At 39.7% G+C, this 26,450-nt stretch overlaps 4 protein-coding genes across 6 annotated transcripts; 3 read left to right on the top strand and 1 right to left on the bottom strand.

Annotated features, from left to right (window-relative positions):
* Positions 1-227: 227 nt before the first annotated feature.
* On the bottom strand, positions 228-9,428 carry slc5a6b (solute carrier family 5 member 6). Its single transcript, XM_079369485.1, has 16 exons — positions 9,237-9,428; positions 7,009-7,475; positions 6,815-6,880; positions 6,119-6,170; positions 5,956-6,023; positions 5,609-5,763; positions 5,169-5,309; positions 4,685-4,814; positions 4,315-4,403; positions 2,996-3,108; positions 2,811-2,881; positions 2,648-2,734; positions 2,037-2,209; positions 1,845-1,951; positions 1,618-1,739; positions 228-834 (listed from the first exon to the last, which is right to left on the bottom strand). The coding sequence occupies exons 2-16, from the start codon at positions 7,354-7,356 to the stop codon at positions 688-690; spliced, it is 1,869 nt and encodes a 622-aa protein (XP_079225611.1). The 5' UTR covers positions 7,357-7,475; positions 9,237-9,428; the 3' UTR covers positions 228-687.
* Positions 9,429-9,488: 60 nt separating this feature from the next.
* On the top strand, positions 9,489-13,551 carry cenpo (centromere protein O). Its single transcript, XM_079369486.1, has 6 exons — positions 9,489-9,638; positions 9,794-9,945; positions 11,569-11,734; positions 11,879-12,150; positions 12,570-12,729; positions 13,340-13,551. The coding sequence occupies exons 1-6, from the start codon at positions 9,617-9,619 to the stop codon at positions 13,447-13,449; spliced, it is 882 nt and encodes a 293-aa protein (XP_079225612.1). The 5' UTR covers positions 9,489-9,616; the 3' UTR covers positions 13,450-13,551.
* Positions 13,552-15,027: 1,476 nt separating this feature from the next.
* On the top strand, positions 15,028-18,850 carry tp53i3 (tumor protein p53 inducible protein 3). 2 transcript variants are annotated; one of them, XM_079370423.1, is made up of 7 exons: positions 15,028-15,229; positions 16,555-16,606; positions 16,720-16,893; positions 17,023-17,290; positions 17,633-17,845; positions 18,176-18,372; positions 18,497-18,850. In XM_079370423.1, the coding sequence occupies exons 3-7, from the start codon at positions 16,753-16,755 to the stop codon at positions 18,689-18,691; spliced, it is 1,014 nt and encodes a 337-aa protein (XP_079226549.1). In that variant the 5' UTR covers positions 15,028-15,229; positions 16,555-16,606; positions 16,720-16,752; the 3' UTR covers positions 18,692-18,850. The 2 variants fall into 2 exon arrangements, with proteins under 2 accessions (XP_079226549.1, XP_079226548.1); XM_079370422.1 differs by having other exon boundaries at positions 15,029-15,229; positions 16,502-16,606.
* A 260-nt stretch (positions 18,851-19,110) lies between these two features.
* dnajc5gb (DnaJ (Hsp40) homolog, subfamily C, member 5 gamma b) lies at positions 19,111-26,348 on the top strand. Of its 2 annotated transcripts, XM_079369077.1 has the most exons (6): positions 19,111-19,328; positions 19,610-19,739; positions 20,566-20,779; positions 20,949-21,099; positions 22,620-22,697; positions 24,577-26,348. In XM_079369077.1, exons 2-6 carry the CDS (start codon positions 19,627-19,629, stop codon positions 24,633-24,635), a joined length of 615 nt encoding a protein of 204 aa, XP_079225203.1. In that variant the 5' UTR covers positions 19,111-19,328; positions 19,610-19,626; the 3' UTR covers positions 24,636-26,348. The 2 variants fall into 2 exon arrangements, with proteins under 2 accessions (XP_079225203.1, XP_079225204.1); XM_079369078.1 differs by lacking the exon at positions 22,620-22,697.
* The last annotated feature ends 102 nt before the right edge of the window (positions 26,349-26,450 follow it).

Here is a 26,450-nt window from a genome sequence, read left to right as displayed (position 1 = left end):
ATCCACCAGGATCACAGCACTGGGCAACATGACACACAGTAAAAGTGGTAAAAAAAAAAAAACAACCATTAGCAAGATTGAAGAAATATAGGTTTTAAAAAACCAAATTGATCAAGTACTTATTCCTTGTAATTGGGTATTGAATTTGTGAAAGTGTGCTTTAAATAAGAAGTTACCTAAAACCACATGTACATTTTCTGATAAGAAAAAAACATGATGCACAAAGATAAGTATAAAAATCTTTAATCTTCTTTATAAAAAGGTTTTTTTTGTTTGTTTTTTTCTTCAAGCTGTACTGATGTTTTTCAGTAGTTGATTCTCAAAGTAAAGCATCTCTTCATATGACAGGTCCATCCAGACAGCTGCAGTACTACCGTGATAACATGTTTCAACACATTTGCATTATCAAGTATAGAAATGAAAAAGCACAAACAGCCATGACTGTAGTTGTTCTTAAGTTCACGTAACATTTGATCATACTCAGAAAAAGAGACGAGTGCAGCCTGAGCATGATTCAGTTGGCGTCAGCCTGAAGTCAATGACGTCTTTTCACAGTGCACATTTAAATAATGTCCTTTTGCAACAAAGTAGAAAACACTTAAATACATGTACAATCTCTTTTGATAGTCCACATGCTTTGGGTAAAGGCATGGAGAGGGTTTTCCAGTCAGACGCGGAGCTGAGCTCTCACACACCCGTTTCAAACTCCAGAGACGGCGTGATGGTCTTAGGAAGAAAAGCGTCCGTCTCCACTGCTGATTGTCCGTCTTCATTTTGACAGACTAATCCGTTGTTTTCTTTCTGTGGTGGGGCCTGGATTTGTTGTAGTGATGCCTGTAAGAATATAGAAAAGAATAACAAATATATTATTGAGAAACCAATGTCACTAAGTATTCATAACTGCAACATCATAACTGTGATTAGAAGGAAAACGCCTCGTTCTAAAGAAACCAATCCCCCGACTTTTGTCCATAACCATCCTGGTGTTCCAGTCCCAATGGGTTACATGCCTGCTGCACACAAGACGAGGATTTTTCAGTGATATGTATGGTCTTGTCTCAGTCTCGTCTTGACTTGGTCTTACGGTTAAAGAATTGTGTGTTTTATTGATTTTATTCCTTTATTATCTTGGGAGTTTCCCTTTTTGTCATGAATTGCATGGGTTTTAAAATCATCAATTTTATATTTAATCTCTCTAGTATATTCACAGTATATATCCCTACCAGAACACGTTACAGATGCAGCAATATAAGCAGGATGGCAGACGCTGGGAGAGCCTGAACTGATCATATAATCAGGCTTTAAGTAAACAGCTGTGTTCGGATTCAGGGCCTGCTTCCTTCGAAGGGCGCATTTTAGGACTGATTACGCCACAGCGGTGTGTTTAAGTCTGTCCCACTTAGAAGACCAAAACAAGTGTGTTTCCTTTTCCTGGGCCATAAAAGATCCATCCGGTGCTTCCTTCCTGGTCGACCATATCCCACGATTCAATGCATGTGTAACTGTAGATCCCTGCTCCTTTCGTCTGAGTTTTTATAACGTGAACTCCTCTCCACTACACTGACATACTTCCGAGATTCTCAGTCAAATAAACTTTATAAACTTCATTTTACTTACCGTCTGTCCTGAAGGAGTCACACAGCAGAGCTGCTTTTTGACGAGTTCAGGTAGAAAACAAAACAGTTTCCCAAACAAGGGAAAGGTTGTTCCTGGTGTCACATCTTCTTCTTTCATCGGGCCTAGAAAAAGAAAAGATTCATTTTGAAAGATTTTCTAGAGACTCACATATTGTAGAGAAATGTCTGTATGAATTAGAGCATGTGTGCTTATAAGAAGTGACCTGCCTGTGATAAAGCTGATGATCAGACCTGTGAGGATGACCGAGAAGCAGCTGAATGCACTGTACCACATGTAGGACAACGAATAAAACCTCTTCATTCCAGACGGTCGGCTAAAAAGCAAAGCGACACGATTAACTCGTGAAATAATTGCAGTCGAAACAAAACGAGTTGAAGGGCTGTGTGTGTGCTTCACACCTCAGAGTGACATTGCTGAGCGCAGTCCGAATGGCAGTCGTCGTGTTATCAGACAGCAGGATGGCTCTGCATGTGGGAGGAAGTGGCCTCGTGCCAGAGCTTCGAGTGAGGATGCTACCGATCCCGACCCAAAAAGAGAGAGCTAGACCCGCCCCCAAACCTGCTACCGCTCCCTGGCAACAACAAGAAAACAAAAACTTTGAGTTACATGACACTTCATTTACTGTTTGAATTGAATTCTTTTGAGTCCTTTTTTATTCAGCTTTTGCTTTAAGCCATTTTCTCCTCTGTTTGATATATTTTCCCTTTTCTGTATCATATTGTTGGGCTTTTATGTTATACACTTTGTAATGTCTATTTTTGACAACTCAGATAGCATGCGGCTCATGTAGAGGCTAAAGTTGTCTCACCGGTCGCAGGTTTGATTCTGCGCTGTTTGGTGAATGTCATTCCCTTGGAGCGTGTGAGTGCAGATGTGCCTCTGTAGATTGGGTTATGCGGTTTTTGTTTGTATATACTTTTTTGTCAAAAATATTTAACTACATTTTTCTAAAAACAGTTAAGTTATATCATCATCATTATTATAATGCTGAATGAAAATCAAATCTTACAGTAGAGTTAGCCCAGGGGAAGAACATCCCGAGACAAAACACACCGAGAATGGGACCGCCCACCATCCCGAAGATCTTTAAAGCCACCTGCAGACCAAACATATAAGCTGTCAGTACAAATGTAACTAAACATGTTCTTTTTATGACACAAACTCTTGCTTACCTGCAGGACTGACTCTCCCATCAGGTGAATGACATAGGCCATGGCCAGACACAGCATCCCATAGGACATGGCTTAATGAGGAGACACAAAGTGGAACTTTAGAACTAATGTAACACACTGTATCAAACTGTGCGTGTGTGTGTTTGTTTGTGTTTGTGTGGTGAATGTTTATTTAGAGAGATAACCTAAGGCTTTGGACAGCAGGGTTGCTTTTGCTTCCGTCACGGCAGGGAAATGTGGTTTGATGAGGTCCTCCATTGTTACAGTGGCCAAAGAGTTGAAAGAAGAAGAGATGGTGCTGCACAGGTGAGAAAAAACAATAACACCAACAAATCATTAAGGATGTCTTTGTAACACAAGAGTTCAGGAAGAAAGGAGGAGAAACGATCGTCTTCATGTGATACAAATATGAACTTATGGGGCAGGAGGCAAACAAAGACGGTGAACGAATATTTTCTGTTGACCAGTGGCGTCTTCATCATCAATGTTTTCAAGTTACACGTTTGGGCTCATTTTTCACTCTTTTGTTTAATAGTGCGCTATGCCGTTTTGGTAATGAAATAAGTAAAAGTTTGGAGAAATGTAAAGATTCTGTGTCATATGCTCATAACTAAATATACAAAGTGTGCTCAAGGAAACATGTGTTCCCTATAACACTGTTTGAAGATAAAATGCCACACAGGAAGTTATGGTGGAGGGTCTGCGACAGAGAAACCAAAACTTTCCTGGTTGCTATTTCGCTCCAAACAGTGTTTCAGGTATTTTCCTTTGAACAAAGCCTGATGTGTTTTTACTTTATATCAAGGCTCCTTGTAACTGGATCTATTCACAGTATCAATGAATGATTGGAACACTTGTGAGCAGAAAAGAAGCGGCTTCATTATGTGCACGATGATTGCAATGGTCACTCTATGGACGAGTGATATTTTGCTGCTGCGTTCTAACATTCGTTAAAGCTGGACTTTTGCGTAAAAACTTTATCAGGGAGCTTAAAAGGGGGGAAAAAAGTCTCTGTAAAGTTGGGGTGAAACATTTGATGGTTTGCGTCACATTTCCCTTTGCCCCCGTTACACTTCCCCTACATTCAGATTCAGATTCAAAATGATACCATGGCATCAATATCACAGCTTCTGACGGCGGCCTGAAGAAGGCTACAGACCGCATTGGTTTTACTCAAGTGTGCCTCATAAAAGGGCTGAAAAGATGAACGGCGGTGAGCCAACATAAATCCTGACCTCAAAAGGACTTTAATGGATTAAGAGTGTCAAAGACGATCACTCACTACACTACGAGTGGTCATAACTGTGAGTTTTTTGTGGACATTAACAGAAAAGATGGGCTCTTGGAACAGCGTCATGACCTATCAAATAACGGATTGATAAAGCACTGCATCAGTGGTCCAGGAGGGGAAGCAGCCAGTGTGATAGCTGAGAAGACTCAGAGGGGATTTGGGTGTTGATTAATATCTTTGCAAAAATGCAAAAGAATACACACCGACTCGTACCTGAGAGCAGCACTAAATAAACAGGCAACAAACAGTCCAGGAAGTCCAGGCAGACCCTGTAGCATGTCCATCACAAAGTATAACACCATCTGTGGAGCAGATTTGCAAATGTATCCATCATCATAAACAAAATACAGTTGAGCCCAGTAAGGTAAGGATCTAAAATATGCAAATGTTCATGCTGCAGTACAGTTTTATAGTTAAGTCTTTGTGCCCTGACGGGTTCTTTACTTATCTTTTATCCACACGCAGATCAAATGAGATAAAGGAAGGAGAAAATAGAGCAAATATAGGATCCTGTTTCCCTTTACTGGGAAAACACACAAACAAAAAAAAACAGTGGATGACTTTAAATGAGACTGAAACTCACGGCATCGTGCGAAGAGGGGCCCAGCTTGTCACTGTGATCCTCTCCACAGTAACGTGCAAACATGACCAGTCCCATCACGCAGCTCAAAGACAGAGCCAGCTGCAGGGAGGGAAACACCATGTAGCATGACCTGCACAGACAGAGAGAACAACGTTAAAAAAAAAAATAAAAAAAAGGGTTTGCTTGTGAGGCTGTGTTATTGAATTTAAAAATTGTAAAAATGTCCGTGGGGCCTTTTGCTTTTACAAGACAGCACAGCTGAAGAGAGACAGGAAAAGTATGGAGGAGAGAGTGGGTCGAGGTCGGATACGAACCCACGGCCACAAACCACAAGGACGACGGGCTACATTTATTAGCCCGTCATCTACATTTACGGGCACGTGTCACCCGACGGCCCCTTGTTGGAGTACACTTTTATTTTTGGGTCTTTTATTCAAAAATCATCAAGATTGGCTTTAAGGAAGAATAATTGTAGTTTGTGTACCTGACAGCTTCCTTCTCTGTACGTGCGCTGAGATATCTTTGGACCTGAGACTGGTTCACTCCGTACAGGGACAGCATGAGGAAGACCCCGCCGACCCCCAGAGTCCAGAAGGTGTGCCTCTCTGTGGGATCCGGGTTCAGGCTGAACATATAGGAGACAACTGAGAATTAGAGTCACTGTGATCTAAGATGAAGGAAATGAAGTGGACTTTAAAGAATATTGAGCAGTGATAATAGCATATTCAGAACAGATTTACTTCATAAACATCGATCCAACTTTGATAAATTTGAACTCATCATCATCGATGATGCTTTTATCTCCAATAACTGCAGCATGAAAAAGCTATGTCTTGATTGATGCTCGAATGTGCGACAAAAAAACCTAATTTAATCACAACACCACGGGGACATATCTTAATAAAAACTACCGTGCGGACTCACTCGAGTCCAGATATGCGATTTCCTTCCCAGACTTTCCTCCAGACTTCAGACACTCCTCCACTCTGCAGCACCCCCACCACAATGACAGCCAGCTGCCCTGCAAACATCACCACAGTCTGAAAGACGTCCGTCCAGATGACAGCCTTCAAACCGCCCTGTCGGGAACAGAACACGTGGGAAATGTAAGAAACAAGCAAAAATACATGGCCATTTTCTAAATATTAGATAAAAAAAAGGCTTTAATTTTGTCAGAGAGTAAAGAGTAATGATCCATATTCAGATTTGATCTTAAAATAACATCAAAATATGATTTTAATTTTTGTTTAAATGTCCTCTTGATAACTCACCATTGCTGTGTACAATGTGCACACTAGCCCAGTGGCCAGCACTGCTACCCATAATTCAAATCCAGTGACTAGGAGAAAATAATAATACAAAAAAACCACATGAAAAATGAAGATATATCCCAGCATGAGTGTGTTAAAGAAAAAATAAAGTCACTTGGCATACCTGCATTTAGTGCAAAAGCAGGAGTGTACACACACACTCCCATATAGATAACCTGCAACCAGTTCAGAGACAAATTAGAGACTTTACACTACATACAATAAAGATCAGAAAAGCAATAATTACAGTAGTTGTCCCATTTGTGTTTCTCAGACTTTTTTATATGATTGGACTATTTTGTCTTAACTGACTCTACAAAGCCTCAAATTAAGTTATTAAAACTTGATTGAGACTTTGCAAAACACACTTGTTTCTGTTTTTGCTGAGAGTTAATCATTTGAATGAATCCCAGTCTCGTACCTGTAGGCAGCTGCTGATTAGCTTAGCATAAAATTAGAAACAGCTACATTGGCTTGTATGGATAAGCAACTGCAACTGTACAACAAGTTCGGAATACTCTTTGTGTTCAAACAAGTTGTATTCTGTTACTTTCTGCACTGGTGGACAGACTCTGGAGCATTTTTCTCCATTACATTTCATTGTATCCATGGGTCTAAAATAAAGTTTATATATCAGGCAATGAGTCATAACTTCCTTTCAGCTGAGTAGTTTATTTACACATGGGAAAACTACTAAACCATCCCCTGTGTAGTTTTCAATTTGGATTTAAAAAGGAGCATTAGAACTACACTAATGAACAAATACTCTTAATTCAAATGGTGAAGTGATTCATGTTTTTTGAGACGGTGTTTCACCCACCGTCTGAAAGATGAAGGTCAAAGTCCCACAGATTCTCACTGCTTTGCTGAAGCGCAGCTCAAGATACTGGGAGACAAAACAAGCATTGAAACTGTTGATCATGAAGGACAAACACTCTTAATGTCATCTCTTTTTTTTTTTTATCCAACTCAACTGCAAAAATCAAATCAAACAAATCAAATATTCTCTCAAACCTGGTAAGCGCTGGAGAGTCGCAGTTTGTACAAGACTGGAATGAAAACATGAGCAGGAATGAGGAGGCCCAGAACATAGGCACAGCCGAGAAACCAGTACTGAGTACCGTGAGTGTAGATTTCTGCTGGCACGCCTATAATCGCTACAGCAGACTGGAATGAAGCAATGAGCGACAGAGAGACAGGAAGACAGCGCATGCTTCGGTCTGCCATCAAGAACTCCTGTGTGGTGCGTTGGCGACCCCCTGAGAATGCGTGATACAGCCCGATGGCCATCGAGGCAGCGAGCAACAGCCCGAATATCACATAGTCAACAACCGTGAAGTGTTTCTGGTTGGATGGGTCCATAGTGATGGTTTCTGAGTTTGAGTTTCAAGTGGAGGAGGTTTGATTCTCATGCAGACGCACATTCAGGCGGATTGCGAAAGATCTATGTCAACACCCATCAGTCAGGAGCGTCCTGGAGCCTTGAAGAAAGTTGAGCAGAGGAAATGCTGATTTTAAAAAAACAACCTGAGTGAATTTATGAAAGAGAAATGAAGTCACAGTCATCTAAAATTACAGCTGGAATCCCATCGTAACTCAGGTTCATATGAGGTCGTCATAGTTTTTTGATACACGTTTAAAAATAAATACAAACTTTCCCTAATTAATGATCTGTAAAATGCTAGAAAAATACTGAAGCTTAAAAAAAAGTCAAGTCTTCATTCATATGTTTAACCAAAAGCTGAGCAACATTTCAGTAACAAAAAACCATTGCTAATGGATTTGTGAAATTTGGACAAGCTGCAATTCTTGAAAATTTAAAAGAAATTTTATTAATGATGGATCATGAAAAGTTAGGTGCTTTTCCATAAATTTTGAGAAACATATATCCACACAGGTATGAAGAGCGAACATAAACAAAGGTAATCTAAAGAAGAGCGTTTGAGAGAACAGTTTCCACTTCTACCCAAATTCCTTAAAATTAGTTTTCAGATGCTTCAACAAAAGAAGTAATCTGTACCACTACAAAGGTTTCATAAATGATAACATACCAGTTCTCTGTAAAGAGTGTGACTGGCTTGAGCTGTCTTTGTGATGGCCTGACTGGTAGCAATGCTAAGTATTGTGAATGTACAAATATGCATGTATTTTAATCATAAAGAAATTCTCTTTACAGGGATATAAATAAACCCTTACCTCCATTAAAACTCCTCATTCCTTTAATGACGCGCTAGCTTCTTTGAACAGTTTTCGGTGTGTCACTTGAACAGATTTTTTTTGTAGCTGAGGAGCATTGTTACTTGAGACAACCTCCACTATGTGGAAACACACCGAGGTCACTCAACCTCTGTGTCAACTTTCCCCTGTTTGTGTCTGCTGATCCAAAAATAACAGATAACCAGTTTGGTAAACTAAATGAAGCTGCCATCTGCTGCCTTTTTTGATACTGCACCATAAAGACAGACAGCTGCAACTTGTCTCTGACAGTTTTCAAGGTCAAAAGCAAAATAAAGAGAAGGACTTTTAAAGTACTGACAACCATGTGCAAGTGGAGCAACATGATTTTAAAATCCTTTCACATATCATGCATTAGTTATTCTTGTCTTACCTCCCAAGAATAACATTTAATTAAAGACACAAGTCCTTTTTAATACAGTTTAAAAAGAGTATAAGCTGCATTGTTGATAAATGTATTGTGATTTGGGTATTTTTCCCATAAAAGCTGAAGATTCCAGCTTCTCAAATGTGATGAAAAGCTGCCCATCTTTCTTGTTTGTGACATAAAAACTAATTTACATTTGAATTTGGGTGTTTAGTTGGACCAGACAAGAAATTGAGTTGTTTTTACACTGTAGTTAAAAGGCCAGATATAATTATTATCCTCACATTTCACAAGCCGGAAGCAAAGAATGATGGGCATTTCTGTTTTGATAAACATAATTAAAACAGTGCAAAGTCCAATAAGTAATAAAAATTAGACTGTGAATTAGAAAATAAAGAAGGTAAATTACTTTCTCTATGGTAAAAAATAAATAAATAAATAAAACCCCCTACTGATGCTTTTACACTCCCTGTTCGTATTGGTATTTTGTTTTTACATTTTTGTTTTTATAATTTTATTTTGTAGCACTTTAAGATTTGCTTCATATGTAAACGTATATTATTATTAATTGTAATACTTATTGTAACTAAAAGTAAAAAGACTTCCACCTTGTCTGTAAAGAAGTTTTGGAGAGACTTACCTTTACATATCTGCAGTCTTCCAGGTGAGAATCTCCTCCTACGACATTTAACAACACTACGCTAGTTAAAACAACTTCTTATAATATCCTAGTGGCAAAACACAACTTTCAGAAAATACAGCGGTCTTATATTTGAGATTTATTACCCTGCGATGTCGACAAAATGTTCGAGTAACCTGCCATCTGGCTCAATGCTCCATGTGATCACAAATTGTTTTGAGTTTACTTCCGGGTGTCGTGTATGGGGCGGGGCTTGAGATTATGACGAAACTACCGCCAAAATCAAAAGAAAATCTCCTTACTTAGAGCGAGTTGTATCATTTTTAAAAAAGAAAAACAATCAAAATAAACACAGTAATATACAAGCGTAACTGCGGAACATGGAGGGGGCGTCTACGAAAGGTATTCAAACATATTTCCACGACATCGATGCTTACAGCGAGTGTTTCTAGCTCCTTGAGCTTATATGCTAGTTTAAGTGAACCTAGTTGAGACATTATGGCGACGTAACATCCAACATGTAGTTTATGTAATGAGAGTATTTGTGTTGTTCTCAGGTGTTTTGAGTCACCTGAGTTTGCTGGAAGTTCAGGCAAGAAGCCGTCAAAGTCGAGCTCAGCAGCCGAGTCGTGTGAAGGAGCTGAAGGCTAAAGTTGAAGTGCTGAAGATCCAGAGAGACCAACTCCGAGCTCAGGTCGAGACTCACGTGGTGGGGAAATGTAGTTTTGGTTTTTACTGATGGATAGATCTGTTTTGATTTTACCTTTCATCGTAACACCTGTGATGGCTCATGGTGTTGTCAGGACCTGTTGTAAACAAAGACTGGATGATACCCATGTGTCTTTGTTTACAACAGGGGGTTCCCAGCTGGAGGGTAGAGACCCAAACAAGTTTTAAGGAGGTCGCAAATGTTTGCCTGGAAAAAAATGTTGCTAAGTCCTTTGAAAAACATGTTGTTCAGTTTGAGTCCTAACTGTCCTGTTTTCCATTGACCATCAATGTCAGAGGTTACCGTAAATTCCGTACTATTGAGCGCACCTGGATATAAGCCGCACCGGCTAAAAATAAGTAAATACATGTATTTGTACATATATAAGCCGCACTTGATTATAAGCCGCAGGTGTCCACGCTATAACAAGAGCTATTTACACAGACGTAGGCTACCGGTAACATCCGCAAATACTGTAGCGTCCGTACGGACGTTAAAGGAAGACGAGAGCGTTCAAAAAATAACTTTTAATAACCCGATCACTGTCGGCCGTGACCACGCCGTTTACAGCAGAGAGCAACACATAACTTGCCGTAACAATCCAACTCTCTCCCCCAGCGTTCTCTCATACAGCCACTCAACACGTTCTCGCTGGTGCATTCACTGACTCTCCACATAATCGGAATTATGAACACATTATCAACTACTGACTTTACAACATGAACCGTTACAATACGAAGCCTAGCCGACGGTGTCTGTAACACGGCTGATGAAAAAGATGACCGTAATATATTTCACAAGAAAAAGTCCATCCATTCACTGCCTCAGAATGACTTCATTACTCACTTCCTCAGTCTCTGTTGTCGCTGTCAGTGTCATCTTAACGTGCAGCAGCTCTGTTAGCTTCTTTGACAGCCAGGTCGATCGCCTTTAACTTGAAAACTGCATCATATGTATTTCTCCGTGTGTTTTCCATGATGAGGGTGCGTGCATGAAGCGCAAAATGACTGATATTAAGATCCGACGTGACGAAGTCAAATGTTTTTGCGGCAGAAGCTCATTGTCCCCCAAGAAAAATCCATGCATTAGCCGCACCGGAGTAGAAGCCGCAGTGCTCGAAGTGTGAGAAAAAAGTAGCGGCTTATAGTCCGGAATTTACGGTAAATATTTTAAGAAATGTTCGTCACTATGAAAGTGGTGGTGGAGGGTCCTGAGGGTTAGACCAGTGGAACACACACTTACAGACATCTGGGTTTTTTTATGAAAAAAACATAAAGTAACACTGTGCTTTTATTTTTATTGCATTCAGCTGACTGTTGTTGCTTTAATTGACTTATCCTTAAATGAAGGAAGCCCTTATTGAACAAATAGAAAACTCCCAAGCAAACAGAACAAAAGCACCACCAGGTATATTGATAAAGCTGAAAAGAAACCTGACAATGCTGAACATAGTAGCCTCTGTAGAGGAGGAACTTTTTTGTCATTCATTTAAGCCATGTGTACCTGTTATAACCAAATAAGTAAAGGAAAACTACAAATAAAAGCACCCTTAGTTTATTTACAGCTTCACACAACTTTTGGTTTCTTGTCAGAGCTGAATTAATAGTGCTTATTCTGCCACAGAGTCTCCAGAAATTGAGGGCCTCTATGGACAAACAGTGTTCACAAGAAGGAGAGGAGGAGGAGGAGGAGGAGAAAATGGAAGATGATTCTGAAAACTCACAGCTACTCCGACTGATGGCCAGACATACACAACTGAAAGACATTTTGAATGCTCATCACATCATTGGTACTATTTTCAAGTAATTTTTTGATAGATTTGATTATGGGATGTTTTTATTTGCACCACATGATACAATGTGTGTCTTTGACTATATAACCGTTATGTGTCCTTATCCCCACTTGTCCCTGTCTCTTTCTTATTTGTCACTAGGTGGTTACAATGTCGTAAGAACAAGTCAAGGTAAAGGGATATGTGCCTCTCTAGCGACAGCCTACGAGGGTGTCTACTTAGAAACCTACAACGTGGAAATCGACTTAAAGCCGAGGCTGAAGATCTCTCGCCATAATGTCCCTCCGTTCATTCCGTTAAACAGCCTGGCTGAGCAGAGCAACATGCAGGCAGATATCAGGACTTTTCTGGATGTCCTCAGCAAACATCTCAATGCCTTTGCTGGCCGTAAGCAGCAGCTGAAGCTTGTCAAGGTGTCAGACTTTAATTCTTGTGTGTGTTCAATTGTATCTTATACAGGAAAAAAGTGTTTGTTAATAGTTCTGGGAATAGCTTCTCTGCTATTAGCAGTTAAGGCTGAGGTTGTTTTCTGCACAGACGTAAAGAAGAAACATTTAATTTTGTGTGGTAGATCAATTTTCACTCATTTCACATATTTTAATTTATAGTGCCGGTACCTTTGTCAACATTTAAGAGTTAACAAAATGTATCAAATCAAATCTGCTGGTTCTGTTTTTTGAGTGTTTGTCACTCTGCAACTGGGATAGGCATTTTGTAGCAGCAGTATAGTGTTAATCACACTTTAGAAGAGAACGGGGATCTTTATTCTTGACACAGCATTGAGCGTCTCTAGTCGAGAAGAATAACACACTTCTCCTTTTCCTCTTCACAGGAACTCCACACGTCCGTGGAGGTGCTGGAGAGTAATGTTTTGTGTTCAAAACTGGTCATGCTGTTGACTTTGCCCGGAGAGAAGTCCGCTGTTCTCTGCACACTCGACTACACCGATCACACCAGACTTCTCCCCACGAGCGTCCACTTTGAGGATAAAGGTAGGAACAGACAGCCACTGGTGAAGCAAAAGTAATTATGACGAGATCTACAATTGATTCACAAAACCAACGAAAAAACACACGGAATGATCTGTGCAGTCATGATGTGCATCTGTCACGAGAGAAAAAGACAGAAGGTATTTAGTGGGAGAAAAAAACCCACAAGTGTGATAACATTTCCTTTACACTTTTTCTTTTAGCACATCCATTATAATGTTGATAAGTAAAAGTATGATGAAAATGATTTAAAAAAATAACAACAACAGTTTAATAAGCAACTTGGTTCTTCACAATAAAATGATAGATTTGTGTGTTGAGCCAGACAAGCTTATATGCCTTTTAAGTACAACATCAACACATGTAGGTGTAAAAAGGAAATATCAATCCTGACATATTCCAGCATACTTTTAATGCTTCTTTGTAAGAATTTACAATTTCCCTCGGGATCAATAAAGTATCTATCTATCTATCTATCTATCTATCTATCTATCTATCTATCTATCTATCTATCTATCTATCGATCTATCGATCTATCTATCTATCTATAGTCGTACCAATATTTTACAACTCCATCCTCTTTTTAATATTCTTTTTTTTTTTTTTTGGACAGACGAGGCGCTTCTCGATGCTCCAGAGTGGAAGGAAAACTGCAGCCTGCTCATGGAGACTCCTGTGCACAAAGCTTTGATGACCATGAAGGAGACTAGGGCTGTTGTGTAGTTTTATTCAAAAGTTTTGTTGTTTATTGTAAAAAATGTGAAATAACTGTCTGTTTCTGTGACTAAACTGTAAGAAAAGTTGATTAAATCTGAGTTCACTTAAGTAGGTTCCAGATCTATTTGTGCCGTGTTGTGTTTGTCCTTAAGCCTCTCTATAAACGCTGCCACTCTGTTGTTTAAAGTTTCCATCTGAAACTGTTTCAGCCTTTCCACTTCTTCACGGGCTCTCTGCTGACGCCGGGCCAGCTCTTTTACTGATATGGAGTCAATAGCTGCGATGTTCTTCATCTGCCTGAACGACAGGCTGCTCTGGATGTTGCCCCTGTGTCTCACTGAACTAGCAGGTTTAACAAACGTCGGCGGTGGTGGTGGTGCTGATGTCGACCGACCCTGCTCCACCACATTCTCCACTTTACTGATGTAAATCTGTCTGACGTCAGATGTCCGAACACCTCCGGACTGAGTGTTTGTATTTTTGTATTCCCAAATGTCTTTCATGGCGATGTTGACTGTAGCGTCAGGCTCGCAGACTTTCACCATCAGCATTCTTCTGTGTTCATGTATCAGTGAGTCTCTCCTTTGTTGAAGCGTTTTGCGAGTGTACTTGTACTGTTTGTCCAACATGTTTAATTTATGCTGGAGGTCCCTGTCCGCCTTTTGGTTCGACACTCTCAGATCTCTCTTCAGTAGAACAGATCCGAGGAAACTTTGGTCCATGTTATACATGAGCTAGAGGGATAAATATTCATTTTTATCTCATCATATTTCCCTTATTCAGGAGCATCAATTATTAATTATTAATTAAAGCCATTTTCTTACCTGATCTTTGAGCAGTGTTCCCCCCGAACATTGTAGTATACAAGCGTGTGTTTGCTGCTATGGCTGTCTCGTGCATGTAATATAATAGCCTATTCAGTTTGAAGGAAAGTGGAAGTGATTGTTGGTCTTTGTGTGCTGTCACATTCCTAAGGGATTACATTTCTCAATGCTTAAGGTTTGCAATCACGTGTCTTCTTGCAGGTTATACAATCAATAAGTAAGGACTGTCTTTTTGTGAAGAACTTAAAGTACATGATTAATCAGTAATTGTCCCTTGTACTTGAGAAAGTCACGTTAATACCTTCTAACATTAGGTTTGTGTTGTGATACTGCATTAATATTTTGTATCACATCTAAAAAATAACATCAGTTTCAGTTTTGCAAAGTACAGTAAATCCATGTTTTTCGTGGCAGATTCCTGTTTATTTCCTTGAATGTGAAGATGTCCCTCCATTCTTGGCCTTCAATTCAAGCCGACTATCTCATCAGGTTTTGTAAGGCCAGTTAAAAGACACTTGAACTAGCTGAAGTTTAGCTGATCAGCGTTTTGTATCATTTATGATTAAACCCTAATAATTGATCATATATGGGGGTCATTGGAAATGTTAATTCATTTTAGTAAAAGTTTACAGGAAATCAGGATAATAACAGAATGAACATCAACAGTCAGGCCAAACAAAGAGCAGTCTAAAAAAGTGGCCCTAATAGAGGAACATGATTAAAAGGAACATTTGCCTTCAGTTTTAATGGCCTTGTTTGTAAATATTATGATACTATACTGTATGCTGAGATATATGTGCAGTGTCTCTTTAACATGTGTTGGGATGTGCCAGAAAGCCTGCCCCTTTAGTAGTTTGATCCCTCCTGCGCCTAACAGTCCACCCTGCAGGATGGTGAAGCACATTTTCCCAAAAACATTTCCAATCATCTCGAAACTGATCAACTGTTGACATCGCTGCCTGGTAAGTTCATTCCTTTAAAAGTTTGCATATAAAATACAGGTAGCAGAGCGATTTAGAGTCATATTAGCTGTTCTTATGTAACATGAAGTGGTTCATGTAATTGATATGTACTTACATTGTTCCGCTACTTTATCAGTCTATTGTACCAATGTAGACACTTGAATTAAACATCTTTCCTGTATTCACGCTCAGGAGGCAGTAACGCGCATGCGCGTGGTTTTGTGGGTCAGATTTCGATTTAACGAAATTGTGTAACTTCACGAGCCTGTTATTTCAAAACTTTAAAAGCGCAACCGCTTCCTCTCATATGGAGTTAGATTTGTGTCTTTATTACAAATCTAACTCCATACTCTCATCCCTAATGTGTACTTTCCCATTAACGCCTTCTTCTCCTAAGTAGTGAAGCCTTAGACTGTAAACAAACAAACAAAAAGAATGAAACACTGCAATACAGGACTTGGAAAGTCAAATGTCCCATTATTCAGCTCCATCTATCACACGTTTCTCTTTCTCTTTCTCTTTTTCTTATCTATGACTGGTTATCCTAACCAGAAAAACAACAGCGAAACACTTTTTTTTGCATTACAAATTTATGTTGTGATCCCAGATTCTGAAAAATTGATTGATTGTATAGGTTTATCAAGACGTGCATGAATAAAAAAACGGATGGAGATTAAAGAAGTATAAAACATACTTTTAACAACAGAAGAAATCCATGATTATAAATAAATACTGTCCAAAGTGTCGACGAAATTATCAAGACTTGACTCCACACAATAAGACTCCTTAGACTCAGATGGCTTATGTTGATGAAAGTTTATACTCCAGATGAGAAGGCCAACTCATGATTCAACATCACACCTGTGATTCAGTGTCATGCTCAAACATAACTGCCAGACACTTCCAAAGGCCATCCATATATTCAAAAAGATATGATCATTATCTATACCTAGAATAATCTGTGACATCTAGGAGCATGGAATGAACAATAAGTTTTCCCAAACATTCCTGAAGATATCAGGAAGAGCTGTTGACTCTCTCCAAACTGTCCTTGGTGTCTAGACAAGGCATACATGAACTGTATCAGGTGCACCTGACATCAGCCACAGTGAATTAAAATTACACATTAACTAAGTCATTACAGAAATTCCATCACACAAAGATCCAAAGCTACATTATTTATTGTTTTTTTCAAATGTATCATTTAGTATAGGCCTTTCATAACTAACAAGCGTGTAGATGTTGTTGATCCTGGTTCTTTATGTCTTTTAGTAAAACTGCTGGGGTCGATCATTTCTACGTCCTTTTTCCCAAACCAATCACAGCCTCTACATCCTGCACACTGGAAGACTTTCACTAGAAAATACCTACCAGAGAGTGAGTGTTTAAAAAAGTATAAGTTAATGCTTAAAATGGCTTTTTGGTTAAATTGTTATGTTTCTCGTTTCAGTCTTAATAATTTAAAAAACATTTTTTTTCTCTCTTTATAGACCTGGCACAAGTGTTGTTCTAGCTTTTCAAAGATGATGCGTGCAGTTTGTGTTGACGTACCAGGAGGACCAGAGAATTTACTGCTCAGAAAGGTCCCCAGACCTCAGCCTAAAGATGGAGAAATCCTGATTAAAGTTCATGCAACTGCCCTCAACAGGGCAGACTTACTGCAGGTATAATGTACAGTTTTACAAAGCTAAAGACACTACAATAGCCTTGATATACATATAATCCTGTCTGTTGTGTTTAATGTATTTCTTGTTAGCTGTGAACCTTTCATGTCTAAGTAAGCTTTTCCACAGAGGCAAGGACTGTACCCTCCTCCCGCAGGTGAGAGTGACATCATAGGACTGGAGGTGGCCGGTACTGTGGATACCCTGGGTCCTGGGGTTAAGAGAGGCTGGAGGCCTGATGATAGGGTGATGGCCCTGCTATGTGGAGGAGGATACGCTGAATATGTTTCAGTGCCTGAGGAGCTTCTCATGTCTGTTCCCCCTAATCTCACACTCTGCCAGGCTGCTGCGATCCCAGAGGCCTGGCTCACTGCTTTTCAGCTGCTTGTGTTTATAGGTAACAGCCTTGTTTCACATTTATGATAGAATATATACAATATATCTCTCCAAGACAATGTCAAGTTTTAATTGAAATAACCATGTCATTTCGCCATTTTTCTTTGTATTATTAAGTGGCAAGTTAACAGCCTAGAAAAAAGTTTTTTAAACAGTGGAACTAATCTTCAGCTTTTTCAAGTTACAACTACTACAATAACAAATATATCCAGATGGAGAAAGTCTGGTATTCATTTTGTGAGTTTTCATTTGTTCTAATACTACCTCCCACCTATTTATTATAATTAATAAACTTGTCAACATTAAAGTCTGAACCTGCTGTCATAGGCCTCCTCTCTTACAGCTCAGGTGAAGGAGGGTGAGGTGGTGCTGGTTCATGCTGGAGCCAGCGGAGTGGGAACAGCTGCTATTCAGTTGGTCCGTCTGTTTGGCTCTGTGCCCGTCGTAACTGCAGGGAGCCCAGAAAAACTGAAGATGGCCGAGAAGCTGGGTGCAGCAGCTGGATTTAACTACAAAGAGGAGAGATTTGCCCAGGGGGTACAAGACTTTACAGGAGGTGAAGTATGTAAATGTACACATAATTATGATTTAGTTTAAGGCTACTTTTGGATAATCACTAGTCACTGTAATGATTGTCATATTTTTTACATACATATATTTTGTTCAAAATATTTCTTGGGCATAAAACTGGATGACCTCATAAGATACAATAGAGCTGTCTTTGTTGTTCTATGTCAACAAAGCCCATGAAAAGTGTAAAGAAAACAAGTTAGTCCATTTCTCAATACTTTGGGGATAGTTTGGGAGAATATGTTATTTGTAATCTTTACAAATAATTAATTTAAATATAATCAAATATCTGCATTATTCTGTGTTATTATTAAAGGCAAGGGAGCAAATGTCATCCTGGACTGCATTGGTGGAGCAAACTGGGAGCAAAATGTGAGCTCTTTAGCCATCGACGGCAGGTGGGTGCTGTATGGAACCATGGGGGGCCGGGGACTAGAAGGAGATCTGCTGGGCAGACTACTCTCCAAGCGAGGCCACTTACTCTGCAGCCTCCTCCGCTCTCGCAGCCTTCAGGTGAGAATTACAACCAAATGGAAACGACATAACTATGAACTTGTTCTGAATAACATCAAGTGGAAATGTTGTATGTATTGTCTGAAACTAAGCTTGATATCTGCTAATCATTTTCCCTTCTCAGTACAAAACAGAGCTGATACAGGCCTTCTCGAGCAGAGTGTTGCCGTATTTTTCAGACCAGCCAGCCTCTCTACAGCCAGTGATCGACAGCACTTTCAACCTTGAGGACATCGCAGAGGCTCACAGGCACATGGAGGCCAATAAGAACATGGGAAAGATTGTTATAAATATGATCCCACAGAAACAGGAAACATAGTGATGAGTGATCAGCTGCACTTACATGCAATCATTTTAAAGCATATATGTTTAATTGTTTAATTTAGATTTTCTGAAAACTGTTTTTCATATCAAATGATATTAAATGTGCCTTAGGCTATCCACAAATAGCCCAAGGGTGATTTTTTTTTTCTCAATGTTGTTTTCTTCCTGTTGAAATAATACATTTCACAAAAAAACACAATCACATTTGACAGAAGATTGTCAAAAGAAATATTAGGTAAAAGCAGATTAAAAAATTGTGTTTTGTACAGTTTTATTAGTTTGATTTTGGGAAACCGTGTCTTTTGTTTGAACCGTGTATTTGTTTGATTCATTAGTCAATTATAAATCCACGTATGAACGTATGCCATATGAATCTGCGCATTTAAAACATAGACGCATCCGGGCACGCGCCAACTTCAACAGTGACGTCACAGGATTCCTTCCCGTCTCACTTCCTTCTTCTTCTTCTTCGCTGCTCTGAAATGTTCTCCGGGTCATCATCATGCGGGGTGACTGAAGAGACGTTTAAATAGCTTGACAACATCACTTCATGAAAACAATCTGTAAGACGGACGACGAAAAACACTTCGGACTCTATGACTCGACGACAAACATCGATATTAATTTGTCCAGTAAGTGAAAGTTAAACTTCCTCTTCGTGTTCCTGCTGCTGCGGCTAAAGTTGGCTAAGACACTTAGCAGTTTGTCGTGATGTTTTTCCTTGCAGGGTTTGACAAAAATTAAATCATACAAAGTGAAAAAGTTTTAGAAATGTAGTGATGTTTTTGTCCTCTGAAATGGCTTCCTCCATGCTTCGTTTACTTGCGTGTGCATGTGCTACTTTTCTCTTAACTTTGTCGTGCTGTTACTTGAAATAATTAACATAAAACATGTGTGGCTCCTAAAATCCCAGCCGCCAAATCCTGAAACATGGAGGACCCGAACAGACCTCAGCGTAAAATGTCCACAGCAGGAGACAGTTTGTACAAAGTCCTGGGTCTGGAGAAAGGAGCAACTCCCGAGGAAATAAAGAAGACCTACAGGTTTGTTCATGAAAGAGCATTAATCTGTATTCTTGGTGTTGAAGCAGACAGTAGGAGATAAATAACGTGTGTTTGAAGGCTCCATTTTCAAGTTGTTGCGCTTGCGCAGGTATTCCAATTATTTGATCCGAGACTTGTAAATAAAGGGGCGTGGCCTCTTTCAGAGAAAGGTGTAAGCAACCTTCACATCCGGTGAACAGCACCTCTGAAGTGTGTGCGCGCGCGCGCGCGTACTGCTTGAAGCATGACTCAAGACAAATACATGAATATTTCAAATTGGAGAACTTGTTGGCTGAAGATTTTCAAAGCTTAAGAGCTCATTGAAGACATTATGTGTCCATAGGGTTTTACTGATGTATAACAGTTTACTGCTTACGCCACCAAGTACCTGAGAATATTACATTTGTTGTAATGGTAAAAAAAAAAGATAATTTAGCAAGCTAGCCAAAGCTACTGTAACAGCTAGTGTTTGGCATCTGCCTGTCCAATACAAAGCAGGCCAACTCTGCGTTGTTCTTTATCCAAAGCCGCTCCTTAAGTACCCTTAAGGAGATGAAAGCCAACCCAATGTTCACCTCTGTCTTGGAGCAAGCTTTGGGGCTTGGTGTTTTGCCTCCTTATGGTTTTATTTTCTCTTCATTGTCAATATGCATGTCAGTCCTCTTCACCGCTCTGAATGGCATACAGTCATTGAATTGTTTTCACTCCCAATATTCACTGAGAGAACCATATTGTGTAGTTTGTCATAAATTTAGAAGTGGATTTCAGCAATCCTCTAATACCCAGTGGACATCTACATCCTCAACATTCCCCATCTTGTTTGCAGAAAACTGGCGTTGAGGCATCACCCCGACAAGAACCCAGACAACCCAGAAGCTGCTGAGAAATTCAAAGAGATCAACAACGCCAACTCCATCCTCAGTGATGAAAACAAACGCAAGATCTATGACGAGTATGGATCCATGGGCCTCTACGTGTCGGAACAGTTTGGAGATGAGAGCGTCAAATATTACTTCCTCATGTCCAAGTGCTGGTTTAAGGTGACATTTCAAAGGTCCTCCTGTGTATATGGTCATAACTGAGCTTTTATGGTTTTATGTTCCTTTTAAAATGTAACTTCCTATATGCACTAAAGTTTAATCTTGATGTGTAGTGGTGGGTAGGTCAATATAACCTGTATTACATCTATGTCCTTCCCTTTGTCTTCAGGGCCTTGTGGTGTGCTGCAGTATTTTCACGTGCTGCTGCTGTTTCTGCTGCTGCTGTTTCTGCTGTGGGAAGTGCAAATCGCCTGAAGAGGAACATTTTGCATACATGGATCCAGAGGACCTGGAGGCAGAGATCAGAGAACAGGATACAGGTGAGTGAATTTGTGCTTTCAGGTTCACTTCAAGGATAATGACGAAGCCTCTCTGCCGCTCACATAATGAACCAGTGCCACTTCTGGAAAATCACATGTTGAAACTAAAAGCTGTGTTTGTCGCTCTGTGTCGTTTCTCAAAATCGGCCAGGACAAGTTCAGGGTGGACTAACTTCTCTTATACATAGCAGAACAATCTGATACAAGACCTAGACGAGATCACAATCTTACTCCAAAATATTCTTAGAGCTCATTGTGAGAACTTGCTTTGTTTGAAAAGCCACAACTTTTAGCTGATGACCCACATATCTAAATTTAGGAGAGCTTTGGGTTTGTGGGTTTAACTGCACACAGCATGTTCATGTCTACTTGTCTGTTTTGAAGTATTTAAAGCATATTAATGACATAAAAGATTCTGTTGTTTACAACTCAATGTGCTCTCTTACTTTCTCGAAAAAAAGAGGATTTTTTTTTTTATATAAATGAGATGCATCTCGTGTCTAAATTAGGGGGAATTGGGGCCCCATTAGCCCTATTAATGGGGCTTTGAACTTGTTGTTAATGCAGTTTAATTTCATAAACTGAAATGACTTCTGCTTGAAAGGCATTATAGAAAAGTAACAGACATTTAGATGTAAAGTGAAGGCGCTGGGTTTCTTCATGTCAACTTCTGTTCTGGATTTTCAGGGTAAACATTTGTCAGGGAGAACTAGTGCCTGCTGAAGCTTAGTTTGATATTTTGGAGAATAGGCCCAATCGCTTTCTGGTTTGGAGTGAGATTATAAAAGTGAAACAACTCTAATGCCTCTTTCTCCAGGGATGGTATGGCTCTGCTCAACTTCACTTTTAACTCTTCCTGTTTGTTTGGTTAAAAGTTGTAGATAATTCACTGTTCTTGATGTGAGCTGAGCTGACTGTTCAGTCAGTGATCTGCAGTGCCTCATTTCAGCCTCTGACTGAAACGATTGGTTTTTGCTTCCGTCTCTTTAAGGCCTGCCTCCCTTCATGTCCACTTGACTTTAATTAGCCAGCTCTCTGAAAGCCTTCAGGGCGTCAGAACACTGCAGGGCTGCCAGGGGAGGGCTGCTCTCCAAACCGCATATCTAAACATCTTCAACGGCTTATGTAGAGGTCTGAAGACTCACCCGGAGATGACTCCAACAGTCATCTCATGATCTGATACTTTGCCCACCTTTAGAGTGGGCATCCAGCGTTGTAACACTTGATGTGAGTTTTAAAATGTTGATCAGCATAATTGGTCTACTTTAAGGAGAGGTAACTGGTTTGTACCAAGAAGACAAAATAAAAAAGTCACGTTGAGCTATACCACACAGTTCGGGTGAAGGTGATTGTGCGATGGTGTTGCCAAGCAACGAGCTAAAAACTAATTCTTAAAAAGTACATTAAAGCATCATTTCTGAAATGTCGTATCGGTTCTCGTCAAGCTCAAATCTCTGAGTCCAGTCATTTTATCTGAGGAGGAAGCATGGGTTTGCTGAGTGTTGCGTTCTGTTTCACAGCTGGAGACCATGTAATAATAATTCAGCCGAGCCCTAGTGCTGCCACGGCCACTTCAGGTGAAGCTGTCACTTCTTCAGGTAAAGTTCACCTCGCCTGGCTGCCGCTCTGCTTCATTCATCTCACAAGTTAAACGCAGTGTTTCTCTGTGGAACATGTTTGAACAGCTTCTAACCCCGCTGGTCCACAGGACAGACTGTGCGTCTGACTAATCATGTGCTAACATGTCATTTAACCCTACTGTGCTGCAGACAAGTCATTGATGCTGTGATGTCACATTAATGTCCTTTGTTCATAACTGACAAAACAACTTTTTTTCACTCATCCCTGTTCATAAAATCGTCACTCTTAAACAAACAAAAAAAACTGCAGAAAAACACTTATTCAACTTCTCAGACTGTATGAGTGTAGTGGTTGAAATGAATCAGATGGCTGAAGCACCAAGCAATTTGATATTTCTCTTTTATTGATCTTCGTGTTGATGTGTGATAAAATATTCATGATCAACTTAAAAAAAACGTCTTCGTTTATAAAACAACCACGAAGCAGTGAACAAATGCCAAAGATTCTCTGCTTATAAAGTACAAAAGTGATTTCTAACTGGCAACATTTTTGGTTATTTCTTATTGTTTTTATAAATTCCTGTCATTTCTTTCAAATCTTTATTGATTAGAGTATAATAAAGCAGAAATGTCTCATCGACAATCATCAAGTAAATATTTTTCATTTGATGATTTAGAGCTAGGAACCGCCAATTGAAATCCATTTGAGAACTTGAGACCAATGAGTGTTTGACATTTAAAACTTCATACATTCTTTTAATAATCACTAATAGCAGTTGTTTTTATAAACTTAACTGAATGAATAAACCTACTAATCCAGTCATTCATAAAACGCTTTAATCTTCTCTACTAACAATCAAATCCTGTTTGGGTTTTTTACCGTTTTAAATTCACCACAGACTGTCTTGAAGTCATAGATGTATTCCCTGTCACCTTTTTAAAAACCATTTGCTTTGTTTTTGTGGTTTAAGTAAAAAGTGGCCATCTTTGGATCTGGATGAGGGGGTGCTGGGGAGGGTCAACAAATGCTGTCATATTAGTTAATGCTAGAGCTAACGTTGTTAGCGTAGTGCATTTTGAAATCACGGTATCTGTGGTACTTATTGGGATGATAAATCTTTTGGCACTCACATTAACTTTATTAAACAGGCAAATCAACTTTGAGCAAGGCATTGTTTGAGAACGTGTCTTTGACTCATCTGCAGGTAGCCACACCCTCAATCATAACATTTTCTGTTTGTTTTATTTTGAACACGACTGTTGTTTCAAAAGAACACCTGAGGCCATGTTTATTCTGTCGTCACGAAGGTCAATTTGATCTGAATTAATTTTCATCCGGTGGAGTCGCCCCCTGCTGGTCATTGGAAGTATTGCAGATTTACAGGAATGAAACGTAAGGCTCTGACACATTGAGGAGATTGCCAGCCGTCGGTGAGCGATCACCGTCCCAGTTTTTGCGCCCAGCTTTCTTTCTACGCATTGGCCCCTGTTAAATTGGCGTTGGTGATGGGGATCTCTCTGATTGGCTGTTGAGAGGTTTCAATTATCTCCAGATCTAGAAACATGTTCTGGAAAGCCTCTTGAGCCCGCTATAGTATCCTTGCTTTTACCCATCAAGTGCAGTTTCTCCTTACTTATCGGCTCCATCACTTCTTTTCCTTTTCCTCTAAAAGACCAAGGGCTGACAACGCCAGTGCCATTTTCACGCCACAGTCTCTAGTTCTTTGCTGTCTGCTTTGTGTGTCAGGGCCTTGAGTCTTTATACCCTGAGATTGCATCCACTACTTATCAGTCTACTTATAAGAAGTGTCTCTGTTTAGAAGATAGCTGGAGAAAAAAAAAAAGTAGGGAATTTAGCCGCTGTTTAATGCCTTTTTGTTTCTTTTCACACCTCCAGATGAAAACGCACCAATAGTGATTCAACCTCATGCGACCAACGGCACCTCAGGGCCCTGATCCTCCAGCCAGCTGTCCAAGTCAGCGAGCGAGTGAGTGGACTCCTTCAGGGTCTGGACTGTCTGATTAAACTACATCTGCATCAGCAGCTGTAATGGTCAGCGACCATAAGGATTTGAATGTCGCTAACGTGCAAAAATCATATTTTTCTCAGAAGCTTGTAAACGAAACAAGCAGCGATTTCATTGTGCCATGATTTCTATTTTTTAAAGTGCCAATGGTGTCTTCACTGCAATCTCATATTTATTTTTTTAATTTTAAATTTTTGGGTACAGCCTGGACTGCAGCGTCAGATGAGGAAGCCATGCAGATCAAAGCTCTGTAAGACTTTTTTATGCACTTTAATAATTCACGTTCATGTTCGTGCCACGATGCTCTGAGAACAGACCTGCTCACCATCTCTGTCAGAATGTTTTAAGGCAACATGATGGATTATTTGAGGCCAACCACTTGAAGTTTTGTGAGGTGTTTCGTCATACTGCACATAGATTCATATTCTAGAAAGGACTTCATCTTAACCTGTTTGCTTTCTTTCTGAGACGTGACTCTTCACACCCTCGGGTAGCCGTTTGATGACAGGATCCAAGCTGACTGTGCACTTTGCTCTTCACACATTCGGCATGTTACAATACCAGAGTTTTAAACTGCGATAGGCAACATCAGTCTGGACTTAAAGTTTGTTTTCCTGACCGGTCAATGCATTCAGTCGTACATGATGAGACATGAACACATCATTAGATATAAGACGTAGGAGTTGGTACACCCATCACAAGTGGACCAATGATGGCTAAAACTAAAGAATACACTTACAGACCTCCAAAAACGTACTTCATGGAGTCATCACTGTGGCTTTTAGGAAATCCAACAAGTATTTAGTTTGAGCTGGGGCCAGGATTTGATTCGCCGAGCTTATCATAAAGAAAGGGACCAGAAGGGAAGAGCTAGCCTGGTGAAGAAATGAAACGCAAGACATTTAAAAACACTCAAGTCACCGAAGGGTTTTATGTTTGTCGCAGTCTGTAATGTCGTGTGCAGAAGCACTCTGGTGGATTAATACACTGGTTATTAAATAAAATCGTTCCAGCACTGTCCTAAAGTTACAGCGTGATACGTCTAATTGATTTAACAAACAACCTTCAACAGCTTCACTTAGGAGCATTAGAAGTGTTAATAGACAGATTTTTTTTTTTACTTTGAATTTGCAGAAATATGCTAGCTGTCCACTGTTTTAGTCTTTATGCTAAGCTACGTTAATATGAGTCACCTGCTGGCTGCAGCTGCACACTAACACGATCGTGGTTTATTCAAACCTCTCCTCCAAGTCTCGTGAAGAAAGCAAACAAGTGCGTTTCCCAACATCTACTGAGCGTTTTTCTTCAAATGGAACTTTTATTGTTCTTTTTGTGCTGTAGCTGATCAGAAAGTGACCTCATGCAGACAAATCATTTAAAGGTACAGGTGAAGTTCAGACTATCTGATACATACAACTGTTCTTACTCATGACCATGTTCATTTACACCCCTCAACAACGGAACAGCTCCTACTGATTGGATTCAGATGTTTTGAGTCCTTCTTTTTAACGGATGAAAGTCCCTCTTCTCTCTGTTATCATGAGTGTCTGTCATTGTATCATGCTCCATTCAGGAAATGTGCTTTTATGTAAATTGAAACAAATATTTTTTTTGATTGGGAATTTAATAAAAATTGTGTATATTAAATAAAATATTAAATGATGCCATCTTTCATAATGTATACATGAGATCTGTCTTTGCCTGGAGTAGGAATGTGCAGGAGGGTTTGGGTTTCATTGGGTTT

The sequence above is a fragment of the Symphodus melops genome, assembly GCF_947650265.1.
Source record: "Symphodus melops genome assembly, chromosome: 19".
Classification (NCBI taxonomy): Eukaryota; Metazoa; Chordata; class Actinopteri; order Labriformes; family Labridae; genus Symphodus; species Symphodus melops.
The sequence above is the reverse complement of the archived record's forward strand: the minus strand, read 5'-3'. Positions and strand labels throughout refer to the sequence as shown.